The sequence below is a fragment of the Phycodurus eques genome, chromosome 1 (assembly GCF_024500275.1).
Source record: "Phycodurus eques isolate BA_2022a chromosome 1, UOR_Pequ_1.1, whole genome shotgun sequence".
Classification (NCBI taxonomy): Eukaryota; Metazoa; Chordata; class Actinopteri; order Syngnathiformes; family Syngnathidae; genus Phycodurus; species Phycodurus eques.
The window spans coordinates 58,601-71,830 of NC_084525.1; the positions used below are offsets into that span (position 1 = coordinate 58,601).

The 13,230-nt window shown below is 43.2% G+C and overlaps 1 protein-coding gene across 1 annotated transcript in view; it reads left to right on the forward strand.

Annotated features, from left to right (window-relative positions):
• Positions 1-13,230, forward strand: part of lama5 (laminin, alpha 5) — a 262,541-nt gene that overhangs the window by 23,523 nt on the left and 225,788 nt on the right. Inside the window, 4 exon segments of the mRNA XM_061670415.1 lie at positions 1,529-1,646; positions 3,732-3,850; positions 5,781-5,951; positions 12,769-12,866. Of these exon segments, the coding sequence (XP_061526399.1) occupies positions 1,529-1,646; positions 3,732-3,850; positions 5,781-5,951; positions 12,769-12,866 (506 nt within the window).

The window sequence follows — 13,230 nt, forward strand, 5'->3', positions numbered from 1 at the left end:
GAAGTCTGGGCATCCCTGCTAAAGCTACTGCCCCCGCGACCCGACCTCTGATAAGCAGTAGAAAATGGATGGATGGATGGAATTGATATGAATAGCAAATCTTTATTTTACTATTGAATTGTAAAAAGAAAAAACTTCCATCACATTGACTTATTGATTTAACTTCATGCCTTGTAAAAATGTTAAACTGTGTAATGATGCTCTTGTCAGTAGTAGCATCAACTATTACTTATTTATCAACTATTTTGTGCGCGAGACTACGACTTCGACTTCCACATTGGGCGCTGTTACTATTTACTCAGTACTTATATTAATTAACTTACAGTAATTATTTCACTGTGTTGTTTTTATTCTTACTCAATAATTTTTTGGGAGGAGTGTTTTTTACTTTTACTGAGTCACATTATTGTCAAGTAACAGTACTCTTACTTGAGTACAATATTTGGCTATTCTGCCCACCTCTGGAGCGGAGAGCCTCTATTGCTACTCTTATGTTGAATCAACATTTTTGCTCATCAGATCAGCCAGTGTCGTATTTGTTGCACTGGTCTTTTGTATTTTCGCGTTGAGGTGGTGAGGGTCGTGGCGCTGGTTGTGGTCCCAGCGGAACTGCGATACACACGTAACATCGGCGACACGATCTGATCCGCTATTACATCATGTATTAATTAGGAAACGCGCCTCATTACCATCAATTTGAACAACAGGTCGATACAACATGCCCCTTTGGGGCTACTGGAGGTTAAAGCTAGTAGGGGCAAAGTGCAAATTCCATGTTTGTGGACAGCACGAAAACCGAAATATCAAGGATGCATGTTCTGTATTTATAGCCCACGCTTTGACGTTGACAAAAACATAAACCTTGTGAAAATCGGTTGAGAAATTGGTAAGTTATTACCTATTTTATGTATATACACTGCTTTTGATGGCAATGGACCAAAAAAGAAGGTATTTTACTCATTATATGCTTTTTAAATGAACCGGCCAAGTATTGCTGCCCAGTCCAGTGTGTAGTAGGCCTATTGCCTGAAGTTAGCTATAGCTATAGGCTAGAGCTCCCTATGACTCTGTTATGCTGTGTTATAGAAAACACAAAACGGTGAAAACACAAAACAGTGACTGAACACGTATTTGCCTTTTTGGGGCCTCAACATGCCCGAAAACTCAATTCTTGCAAGTTTTTGTACCCTGGTGAAAATGTATTTAAGGCTGTCGAGAGCACAGCACGCGCAAACCCACTCTGCCGGGCCCCCGGAAAGTTGGAAAAAACTAGCGTAACTGATCGACACAAAATTTGATGTACATCTTGACATATCTCAGAAATTAAATGAGTTGAACTTTTAACTCTCGTGGAACACATATTGCTTCTTAAGTCCGCTCTGCTTGATGACATCACAGGAACAACAACAATGTGTGGAACATCTGCAGCCAGCATAGCCAGCCAGCCACACACCCAGCATACTTGTCAGGGTGAGGATGGTGTCATTAACGATGTCATTAACGTGTGTGTGTGTGTGTGTGTCTACAGCTCTTCCATGTGGCCTACATCCTCATCAAGTTTGCCAACTCTCCGCGTCCAGACCTGTGGGTTCTGGAAAGGTCCGTGGACTCCGGGCAGACGTACCAGCCATGGCAGTACTTTGCCTGTGAGTACTCATGGTATCAGCATATCGCCATCTGTTTAATCAAAGCAGATGTCAGCCAAGATGAACAGCCATACATGCAAATCAGTCTCCCGAAATTCGCTGTTTTGAACTCAAAATAGGCCATTTACGAGAATCGGATATGCGTCCAATTAGTTTTTCCGGGGGGACGCTATCGGCGTCACTGTCGTCATAGGCTGTTTCGTACTCCTTGAACGCTGGGAGCTAGCGGTAACGGTGCTTTTACTCCGTTACAATGATCTAAATGTCACTCGCTACTTTTATTTATCAATTATTGCTTATTTATCAACTCTTTCGTGCGCGAGACTACGACTGCGACTTCCGCATTGGGCGCTGTTTGCTCTAATCCAGTTTAAGCGGTAGTGACGTTTAAGTCTAGTTCACCAATCAAATGACACAAGAAAGTCACATGACCTCACACGTCTTCTGTTGGGCTTCCCGGGCACAGGTATTAACACTAGATAAGACAGCCCAGCTGATTGTCGTGCCTACGTGGCGACCATTCTGGGAAGGTCGTCGTTACCATGAAGACAACTGCGTGCGACTTTTGTTTACATTTAGACTTTCATGTATTGTAGTATTTGGCCGGCACTGTCTGCCCAAATGTGGATATTTCATCTCACTTATAACTTTAGAAAACATCGTGCAATAAATTCCAGATTTTTTGTTGTAGTTTGACTGTGCATACACAAACACACACGCACACATACAGCAACATCAGAATTTGCACATTCATGTTTAAAAAACTTTTTTTTTTTTTCATTGATGTTCATGCTGTGGTTAAAAAAAAAAAAAATCTGAAGTTACTATTTACTCAGTACTTATAGTAATTAACTTAAAGTAATTATTTCACTGTGTAGTTTTTATTCTTACTCAAGTAATTTTTTGGAGTAGTGCTTTTTACTTTTACTGAGTCACATTATTGTCAAGTAATAGTACTCTTACTTGAGGACAATGTTTGGCTACTCCACCCACCTCTGGAGCCAGACATCCTCTATTGCTATTATGTTTCAGCAACATTTTTGCTCATCAGCTCAGCCAGTGTCATATTTATTGCACTGGTCTTTTGTATTTTCACATTGAGGTGCTATGGGCCGTGGCCCTGGTTGCGGAAATGGTCCGAGTTGAGCAGACTAAGACTGGATTGAACTAATTCAGATAAGCTGTTCTGGGCCTGAATGATCACAGTTTTCGGGTTCAGGGTAAGTCAACTTCAAGGTAGGCTTAAATGAAGAGCATGTTAAACCTGCTTGAAGCAATACTCCTAAGGTCGTAGGAGTGGGTCAGTGGACCCCTGCTATTCGCAGGGGATCGGGAGCTGGCCCCAGATAGTGAAAATCTGTGAATAATTGACGCCCATTATAATTGCATTTAAAAAAGAATCCCAAAAATTCTTAAACAAGCAGGGATATACCGCCAATAAGCGGTTTTGCAATTGGACCCCCCCCCATGCCCATAAAAGGAAAAGAAAAGTTATTTAATTGAAAAAAAAGTGGAGGAAAAACAAAACTGACTCGGTGAATCTGCGGGTGCCGAACCGCGAAAATGCGAGGATACACTTTATATGATTGAGAGTTAAGCAGGCCATGGTTTTGGCATATTCAGCAGCCATGCACATAGCGTTTAATAACAATAACAATAATTAACAATAGCTTTATTTGTCACAATTTTGAAGCCTCATTTTACATACTTGCCGATTTTTAAAATTGAATTTATTTATTTTCATTTTTTTATATCATTCAAATTTGGTACAGTTGTCAATAACACCCTTTTCTGTAGTATGTCACATTTAAAATACTCACTTTAGAGGGACATTAAACACAAAAACTCGCACAATCACATCAAATACAAACTATCGAACACACACACACACACACACACACACACACACACACACACACACACACACACAGGTACACTTATAGTGCCTTCCAGATGCTTTGGATTTCCAGTTGTTGACCTCTCCCTCTCTCACCCCACCAGTGCCAAAACCTCCCCCGTACGCTTGTAATTACCACAGTGAGACACATCATTAACGTGTGTGTGTATGTACGCATGTGTGTCTAGCTTCCAAGCGAGACTGCATCGAACACTTCGGACAACAAACCATTGAGAGGATCTACAACGACAACGACATCGTTTGCACAAGCGAATATTCCCGAATTGTTCCTTTGGAAAATGGGGAGGTAACATATTTATTTATTCATTGACATCATGAACATTATTCAGATCAAGCATGATACCTCCAGCAAGGCAAAAGCTCATTTGGACCCAATTTCCTTTACGGTCCCTTTATTGAAAAAGACAAAAAAAACCCTCACATTATGCTGTGCTGGTCTCACTGAAAGATACTTTGGGATCTAAATGGTAAAGTAGAAATCATTGTACTTCTGCCTTACTATTTGTTGAACATCCTTGTCTGAGTGCAGTTGCTGAACAAAAAAAATAAAATACTCCTCTGCCCAAAACAAAGAAGGTTAGAAGTCACAACACACACATTGCTGGCTAATCTGCGATATCTTAAAATGGCATTTAATTTTAAGTATTAAAAAAAATCCATATTTGAAAACCTAACAAGAATTACCCGCAACGCATATGACCTCAGGGTGTATCGTGCAAAGAGCAGATTTCGCTATTATAACGACTCTATCCGGTGCAAAGTGGCACACAATAATGGTACCATCGTTTTCTGGAAATTACTTTTCTTAAGGCCTTTTCAGACGGCATTTGGCAACGTGCAAGTTGCCGTTGACTTTCTCATTCATTGTGTATGTGCTAAGAGGGCAGCACCCCGGAATGCCATGTCGTGGTGAGGCAATTGCAGAGGAGCAGCTGACGGGAGCTGATTCCAATAGAAAGATGTTCTTTACTAGAGCGGCATCATATTGACGTCAGAAAGCACCTCCAATAGGAGAGATAGGAGAGGGGCTGGTGCAGTGATTTCTGAGTGCTTTGCAGAATTGTACTGTAAACGGCAAGGGGAAAATGGAGAAAGTCATAATAAATGCGGTGTCCCAGTAATCCAAGCTATAGGACAATTGAAAAATTATATACAGAGATGTCTCTGCAGGAGGCTTTCAAACTGCTCCCTGCGCAGCCTGAAATACACTTTGAAGCGTTCTTTGTGGAACTGTAGCTCATGAATGAGCTTCTCCGACTCCGAGATCTGAATGGAATGCACACATTCCCTTTTTCTTAGCTGCTGAGTCAGCTCCTCTTCAAAATACGCAAAGCCAGGGCTTTCTTTTGCAACAATGACAAATATATACTGGCTCGTTGCGTTCTACTCACTGAGTAAAGCCTCCCGACTTCTTTTTACGTCAGCACTTCCAAATATGGACATGGACCTCTCTCAGCAAATGCAGTGTGAAAAGGTCTTTACTCATTTTTCTGGCACTAGAAGCACTCGTGTTTTTGTGTCTGTCTACTCGCCCGCTATTGTGAATCAAGCAGGAAACTAACAAGAGACTAGTTTCCCAATCACTGGCGCGATTGGAAGTGCGTCACGGCGTCAGTTTGGCTTTTAGCGGAAAAGCAAACCCTACTGAGTAATAATCAAGTCATAGTTTGATAAATCACCAAATTGCTTGAGGATACAAAGAGCATGACTGAAAAGCCACTGTTTAACATTGCCTGGACCGTCAGTGTGAGGAACGGTGCCAATGCTGGAGGCAGGAAATCGCCTGTTAACACCATGTCCATATGCGCTGTTGTTCACGTCACTCAAGCAGCGCCTTTAATAGGCAGGTGTTGGGAGTGTGTGGATGGTAACGTCAAGTGGACAAAAAAAAATACCTGCACCTCTCTAAAGTATCCTATATTGGCAATGATTAGCATATATAAAACTTACAAATTGATATAATAATATAGTAAGTAATTGGTCGGTTCTGGCAGATTTCATTAATTGCAGGGGTTTTCTGGAGGGTTTACTGCGGTTTAATTTTTTTGTACTTTTACAAATCTTTCTGAAAATTATTTTACGACGCATATTGGATGGCGCATTAACATGGACAGACACAACTTTGTGGAGCAATCTATTTGCTATGTGCGCTTTTTAAAATTTTAATGCATATTTTCTGGTATATTGTCTTTTCTTTTGAAAAAATTCCTTCCCAGATTGTAGTGTCGCTGGTGAACGGGCGTCCTGGAGCGATGAACTTCTCTTACTCCCCCGTGCTACGTGACTTCACCAAGGCCACCAACATCCGCCTGCGCTTCCTGCGCACCAACACGCTCCTCGGACACCTGATGGGGAAAGCCCTGCGAGATCCCACCGTCACACGCCGGGTACGGACACCAGTCGCTAGCAGCCAGTGCAGGAAGCTAAACTAGCATTCTGAATGGTCACTGGGTGGTCCTTCTCATCAAATGTGACACACAGATGCACTCAAACACACTACAGCAGTCACACAAGATCCAAATCAGTCTTTTGTCCACAAAAAGCAGTTTTGTGGCGCATTAACAATAATGCCACTTTGCTGACTTAACTAAAAATAGTTTTTTGAAATAATTGCAGATAGAAGGACAATGTTGTTTTTAAATAATGGATACAAGAACACGTGTTTTAAATGCTAATGATTCAAGGACACTATTGTTTTTGAAATGATAATGGTTGAAGGACACTATTGTTTTTGAAATGATAGTGGATTCAATTACACTTTTTATTTTATTTATTTATTTATTTTTACTTAATGGGATTCAAGGACAACACTGGTGTAGTAATATATTTGTCTGACTTCAGTCCAGCCAGTGTGGCTTCAGTTCCCACTCAGTTCCCATTCCCACAGTGTGAATCTACAGTAGGTACGGAAAGTATTCAGACCCCCTTAAGTTTTTCACTCTTTGTTTTTTTTACAGCCATTTTCTAAAATCATTTAAGTTCATCCCCCCCCCCCCCCCCTCATTAATGTACACACAGCACCCCATATTGACAGAAAAAAACAGAATTGTTGAAGTTTTTGCAGATTTATTAAACAAGAAAAAACTGGAAAATCACACAGCCATAGGTATTCAGACCCTTTGCTCAGTATTTAGTCGAAGCACCCTTTTGAGCTACTACGGCCATGAGTCTTTTTGGGAAAATGCAAAGTTTTTCACACCTGGATTTGGGGATTCTCTGCCATTCTTCCTTGCAGATTCTCCCCAGTTCTGTCAGGTTGGATGGTAAACGTTGGTGGACAGCCATTTTAAGGTCTCTCCAGAGATGCTCAATTGGGTTTAAGTCAGGGCTCTGGCTGGGCCATTCAAGAACAGAAGCCACACCTTTGTTATTTTAGCTGTGTGCTTCGGGTCATTGTCTTGTTGCAAGGTGAACCTTTGGCCCAGTCTGAGGTCCTGAGCACTCTGGAGAAGTTTTTTTTTTTTGGCAGCTGGTGTGTACTGCCTGGCCAAGCGGAATGCAGCATTGGTGGTCGCTGAGGTAAAAACTTGGGTGTGGGAGGAGTTTGGTGAGGCCATGGAAAACGACTTACGGACGGCTTCGAGGATGGTCCACCATCTGGCGTCTTAGGAAGTGGGAGCAGTGCACCATTAACACTGTATAGTCGGGATGGGGAACTGATGACCTCAACTCAGGACATTGTGAGTCGGTGGGGAGAATACTTCGAAGACCTCCTCAATTCCACCGACACGCTTTCCCATGAGCAAGCACAGTCAGGGGTCTCTGAGGCGGGCTTTCCTATCTCTGGGGTTGAGGTCACCGAGGTGGTGAAAAAGCTCCTCCGTGGCAAGACCCCGGGGGTGGATGAGATTCGCTCGAAGTTCTTAAAGGCTCTGGATGTTGTGGGGCTGTACTGGTTGACACCCTCTGCAACATCTGGTGGACATCAGGGACAGTGCCTCTAGATCGGCAGACTTGGGTGATGGTCCCCCTTTTTAAGAAGTGGGACCGGGTGTTCCAACTACTGGGGGATCACACTCCTCACCCTTCCTGGTAAGATCTATTCAGGGGTGCTGGAGAGGAGGGTCTGTCGGGAAGTCGAATCTGAGATTCAGGATGAGCAGTGTGGTTTTCCTCCTGGCTGTAGAACATTGGGCCAAGTCTACACCCTTGGCAGGATCCTCGAGGGTGCATTGGAGTTATGTGTTTTGTGTACTTGGAGAAGGCGTTCGACTGTGTCCCTCGGGGAGGGGGGGGGGGGTCCTATAGGGGCTGCTTTGGGAGTACATGGTACCGAACCCCCTGATACGGGTTGTTCGGTCCATATGCGGCCAGTGTCAGAGATTGGTCTGCATTGCTGGCAATAAGTCGACTCGTTTCCGGTGAGGGTTGGACTTCGCCAAGGCTGCCTTATGTCACCATTTCTGTTCATAACTTTTATGGACAGAATTTCTAGGCGTAGCTGAAGCGTAGAGGGGGTCCGGTTTGGTGGCCTCAGTACTGCTTCTTTGCATTTGGCAGATAATGTGGTTCTGTTGGTTTCATCAAGCTGTGATCTCCAACTCTCACTGGAGCGGTTCACAGCAGAGTGTGAAGCAGTTGGGATGCAAATCATCACCTCCAAATTTTAAACCATGGTCCTCAGTCAGAAAAGGGTGACGTGCTCTCTCCAGGTCGGGGATGAGATGCTGCTCCAAGTGGAGGAGTTCAAGTATCTTGGGGTTTTGCTCACGCGTGATTGAAGAATGGAACGGGAGATCGACAGGCGGATCGGTATAGCAGTGATGCGGACTTTGTATCGGTCAGTTGTTATGAAGAAGGAGCTAAGCCGAAAAACAAAGCTCTCAGTTTTACCGGTCGATCTACGTTGCTACCCCCATTTATGGTCACAAGATCCTGGATACAAGCGGCCAACATGAGTGTCCTCTGCAGTGTGTCTGGGCTCTCCCTTAGCGATAGGATGAGAAGCTCTGTCATCCGGGAGGGGCTCAGAGTCGAGCCGCTGCTACTCCGCATCAAGAGGAGCCAGATGAGGTGGCTCAGGCATCTGGTTTGGACTCCCTCTGGACGCCTCCCTCGTGAGGTGTTTCGGGCACGTCCCACCGGGATGAGGCCTCGGGCGGCTGGCTTGGGAACGTCTCCCCCCGGATGAGCTGGACGATGTGGCTGGGGGGAGGGAATTCTGGGCTTCCCTGATTAAGCTTCTGCCCTTGCGACCAGACCTCGAATAAGCGGAAGAAAATGGTTAAATGGATGAATCGAACTTATTGGTTTTATTGAAGTTATTTTTCAGGATTTCATCATCAAATTTTTACCTATTTTATTAAATGAAAGTACATTGGCAGCATGGTGACTGACTGGTTAGCACATCTGCCTCACAGTTCTGAGGATCCAAGTTCAAATCTGGCCTCGTCTGTGTGGAGTTTGCATGTTCTCCTCGTACCTGCGTGGGTGTTGTCCGGGTACTTTTTCCTCCCCTATCCCAAAAACATGCATTGTAGGTTAATTGAAGACTCTAAATTTCCCATAGGTGTGAATGTGAGTGCGAATGGTTGTTTGTTTATATGTGCCTTGCGATTGGCAAGCAACCAGTTCAGGGTGTATAATCCGCCTCTCGCCCCAAGATAGCTGGGATAGGCACCAGCACGCCCGCGACCCCAGTGAGGATAAGCGGTACGGAAAATGAATGAATGAAGTAGCATCACAGTCTGGTTTGCTGCTGCTACAAAAAAGGACAAACTCCGACTGCAAGGGACAATCAAAACTGCTGAAAGGCTTGTCGGTACCCCCCTACCCACCCTTGAGGACTTTCACGCTGCCAGAACTAAGACATGAGCGTGCAAAATCCTCTCGGATCCTCCACATCCCGGTCACCGGCTCTTCCGGCTCCTTCCCTCAGGTAGGCGCTACTGATCAATGCAAACTAGAACTAGTAGAAATTCCAACAGCTTCTTCCCTCTTGCAATCAACTTCTTAAACAGCTGACCGACAATTCCATTGCAACATGCTGCCAATTATATATTACTCGTGCACTCACTGGAGTAGTCTCGCCACGCTGCACTATTTGCACATCTGTTGTTGACCAATACTGGCCACTCATGCCAGAGTAGCATCTTCTCCATTTGCACACTGACTGAGGAGTATCTGCAACATTTGCACAATCAACATTGTCCCAGATTATCCCATTAATCGTTTGAACTCTCGGCGCCCTTTGCACAATGGTCATTGCACAGGACTATTGCAATATTATTCATTCAAACTGTGCTAGAGCACTCTGTATCTTTTTGCACAATTGTCAAAAAAATTATAATAATTGTTACCGGCATTACCAGATAACTAGCAACCCTTTATTGTTAATGACCGTTTTTGTCAATGTCAAAAGTGTTCTCTGTCAATTGACTGTGTTGTCGTACTAGAGCGGCTCCAATTATCGGAGACAAATTCCTTGTTTGTTTTTTGGAGATACTTGGCAAATAAAGATGATTCTGATTCTGAACACTCTGGCAACATCATCTTAACACATCATATAGCTGGTATTAGTCAGCCTTCAAAATAACACCCCAGTAACATGGTAAACAGCGGTCACGAATAGGTTTTGTTGGTACACACCACAAGCTAGAAGTTACTGGCATCCACCCAATAAAAGACAGAAGTAGCAAGAAATGTTTACCACAAACAATATTTTACTGTATTGTTACAAGGTAAGCCTTCTTTCTGGTCATGAAATGTTGTTGGCTAACTTAATGAATTATAATAGCAGCCAGCCTAGTTAACCTTCCCACAACACAAAACCAAGCACGCCTGCAACAGTAGCCGATTAAAATGTCATTTATATACTGTGTTGGTGAAATGTTGGGTGTTCCTCTCCATTGCTTTTTAGCCTCTAAGCACACATATATGGTTTATTTTATTTTTAAATGCCATTTCAAATTAGTTGTTGTACCACCAAAGGCATATTCTTGACATGATGTCCACCAACCAAGGGCTGAGCTGCACTGTATTTGTTTACAGAGTTAACTCATGGCTACAGAATAAGGAAGTAACATTTCTTGTCTCATACCTTCTATGTTCTGTGTGGGAACTTGGTACTTATTCAGTCGTGATATTTAATCATTTTATGAATTATATTACAACCCCAATTCCAATGAAGTTGGGATGTTCTGTTAAACATAAATAGAAACAGAATACAATGATTTGCAAATCATGTTCAACCTATATTTAATTGAATACACTACTAAGACAAGATATTTAATGTTCAAACTGCTCAACTTGATTGTTTTTCGCAAATAATCGTTAACTGAGAATTGTATGGCTGCAAGACGTTCCAAAAAAGCTGGGACAGGGTCACGTTACCACTGTGTTACATCACACAACATTTAATAAACATTTGGGAACTGAGGACACGAATTGTTGAAGCTTTGTAGGTGGAATTATTTCCCATTCTTCCTTGATGTACAGCTTCAGCTGTTCAACACTCCGGGGTGAAAGGCCCCCACATCAAAGCGCAAAGGCGACAACAACGGGGGTGAAACCATCCCATATTTGGAAGTGGTGACGTAGCAGCCAACCAGGATGTAAACGGATGTAATTTTCTTTTTCAGAAAAGAAAGCCCTCATTTTAAGGAGGAGGAGACTAGCTGGAAAAAAAAAAGGATAGGGGCTAGGCTCCAGCACGCTCGTGACCCAAGTGAGGCTAAGCGGTACAGAAAATGAAATGGGTTCACTGTGTCAAACTAAAGGCCACTTGATTTTATGTGGACCGCGAAGGAAAATCATGTGTGTCAACTTCCATGATTCTTGTTAAAATCTGCACCGAAATTTCAAAGTCATATATCATAAATGATCATGTTGAGATACTGCAAGCATTTTTGTGTTACCAAACATGAACAATAGTTGAAAAACTTGATTTCTGATTCCAAAACTAGTTCATAAATTTCGTGTGTAAATATGATGAGGTGATTAAAGATTTTTATGGTTTCACAGTCATAACGGCCCTCTGAGGGAAACCGTAACTACAATATGGCCCGCGACAAAAAATAGTTTGACACCCCTGCTCTATTGTCATGGCTTGTCGGAACCTCAGAGAATTTAGGCTTGTTTGTGAGCTACCATTTTACCAAGACGACGTTCAGGTACACTGTATTTCAGGTTAAGTCGAGATTTCGGGACAAAGAGAAACCACATGTATTAGAGCGTCCTCCATTTTCCTCTTGTACACTACAAGTCTGCCAAAATAGCACTCAGAAATCACTCCGCCAGCCTCTCGCCCATTGGAGGAGCTTTTTGACGTCACTGCGTCAACGCGCCAGAATAGAAGATTTTTCTATCTCATAACGCGACGCTGAGCGTCAGACACCCTCGGCATTGACGCGACGCTGAGCATCAGACGCTCTCTGCATTGACGTGACGCTCGGCGTCACGCCTTCTGATGTGACGCACACACACAATGAATGGAAAAGTCGAGGGTTTCAGACGCTTTACCAAGTGCAGTGTGAAAAGGCCTTAAGACCACAAATTAGCTGAACCTATAGATGTGTAACATTTTCACATTCAAGACAATGTTGTACGTAGCTTCCCTGTTAAACATGAATTGAATGTTAACTTTGTCTCGTTAAAGTTAAAAATGCACACACACAAACCAACCATGTTTTTTTTTTTTTTTTTCAACATCGCAAACCTGATGGTTGAGTGGCTGCACATACTGCAACTGTATTGTCTTTATTTCACACTCTACTTGTATCTTCCTCTCAGCGGCCTCACTCTCAGGATCTTAAACTTTTTCTCTCTTCCTGATCTGTGTGCTCTCTGAAATCAGTTTGTGGTGCTCTTAACTTGTTGCTCTTCAGCTCGCTTAACACTCTCACTCTGGCTATGCCTCAACGCCTGCTTCATTGTTATTTGCCTTTATGGTGCAGAAGTAGGACATATCCTTTTTTCCCTCTATTTTGAACTATGGATGAAAAGCAACAGAGGAGTCCCCAACATTTCTACAACCCAGTTTATAAATAACATATAATAAGCTACTGTTGTTTTTGTGTTGTGGTAAGGTTAATCGGAAGCAGGTTGAATGACAAAACCCCTGGCCCCAGCCAGGTCCCCTCAATAAAATTGGTCTAGACTCACCACTGGTTCCAACTTAATGGTGACATTGTATGGTCCTGTCACTGCAATAGATTGTTGGTTCTCACCAGTTTTGTGTGCGTGTGTGTCTGTGCGTGCGTGCAGTACTACTACAGCATCAAGGACATCAGCATTGGTGGGCGCTGCGTGTGTAACGGACACGCTGAAGCATGTAATGCTCAGGACCTCAACGATCCGTACAAGTAAGAGCACAAACATCACAAATGGCTTACTGAATTGAACTCTGAACATTCAGAAGTTAAAGCTGCAAACTTTTAAGGCCTTTATTAGGAAGAATATCAAACAATATTCTCCACAGGGGTGGGAATCACACACATACACTGAATGTACACCAACACATACACATCGTGGACTCACACAGAACCAACCAACTAGACCCTGTGCATGCTAACAAACACCTTGAGCACTCACACACACATCTCATGCATGCCCTCTTACACACATTATGTATGCTCTCTCACATACTCACGCACATTGTGCACAATTTCACACACACAAACCTCGCTCACACTCACACTTCATGCATGCTGACACCTCTTGTGCATT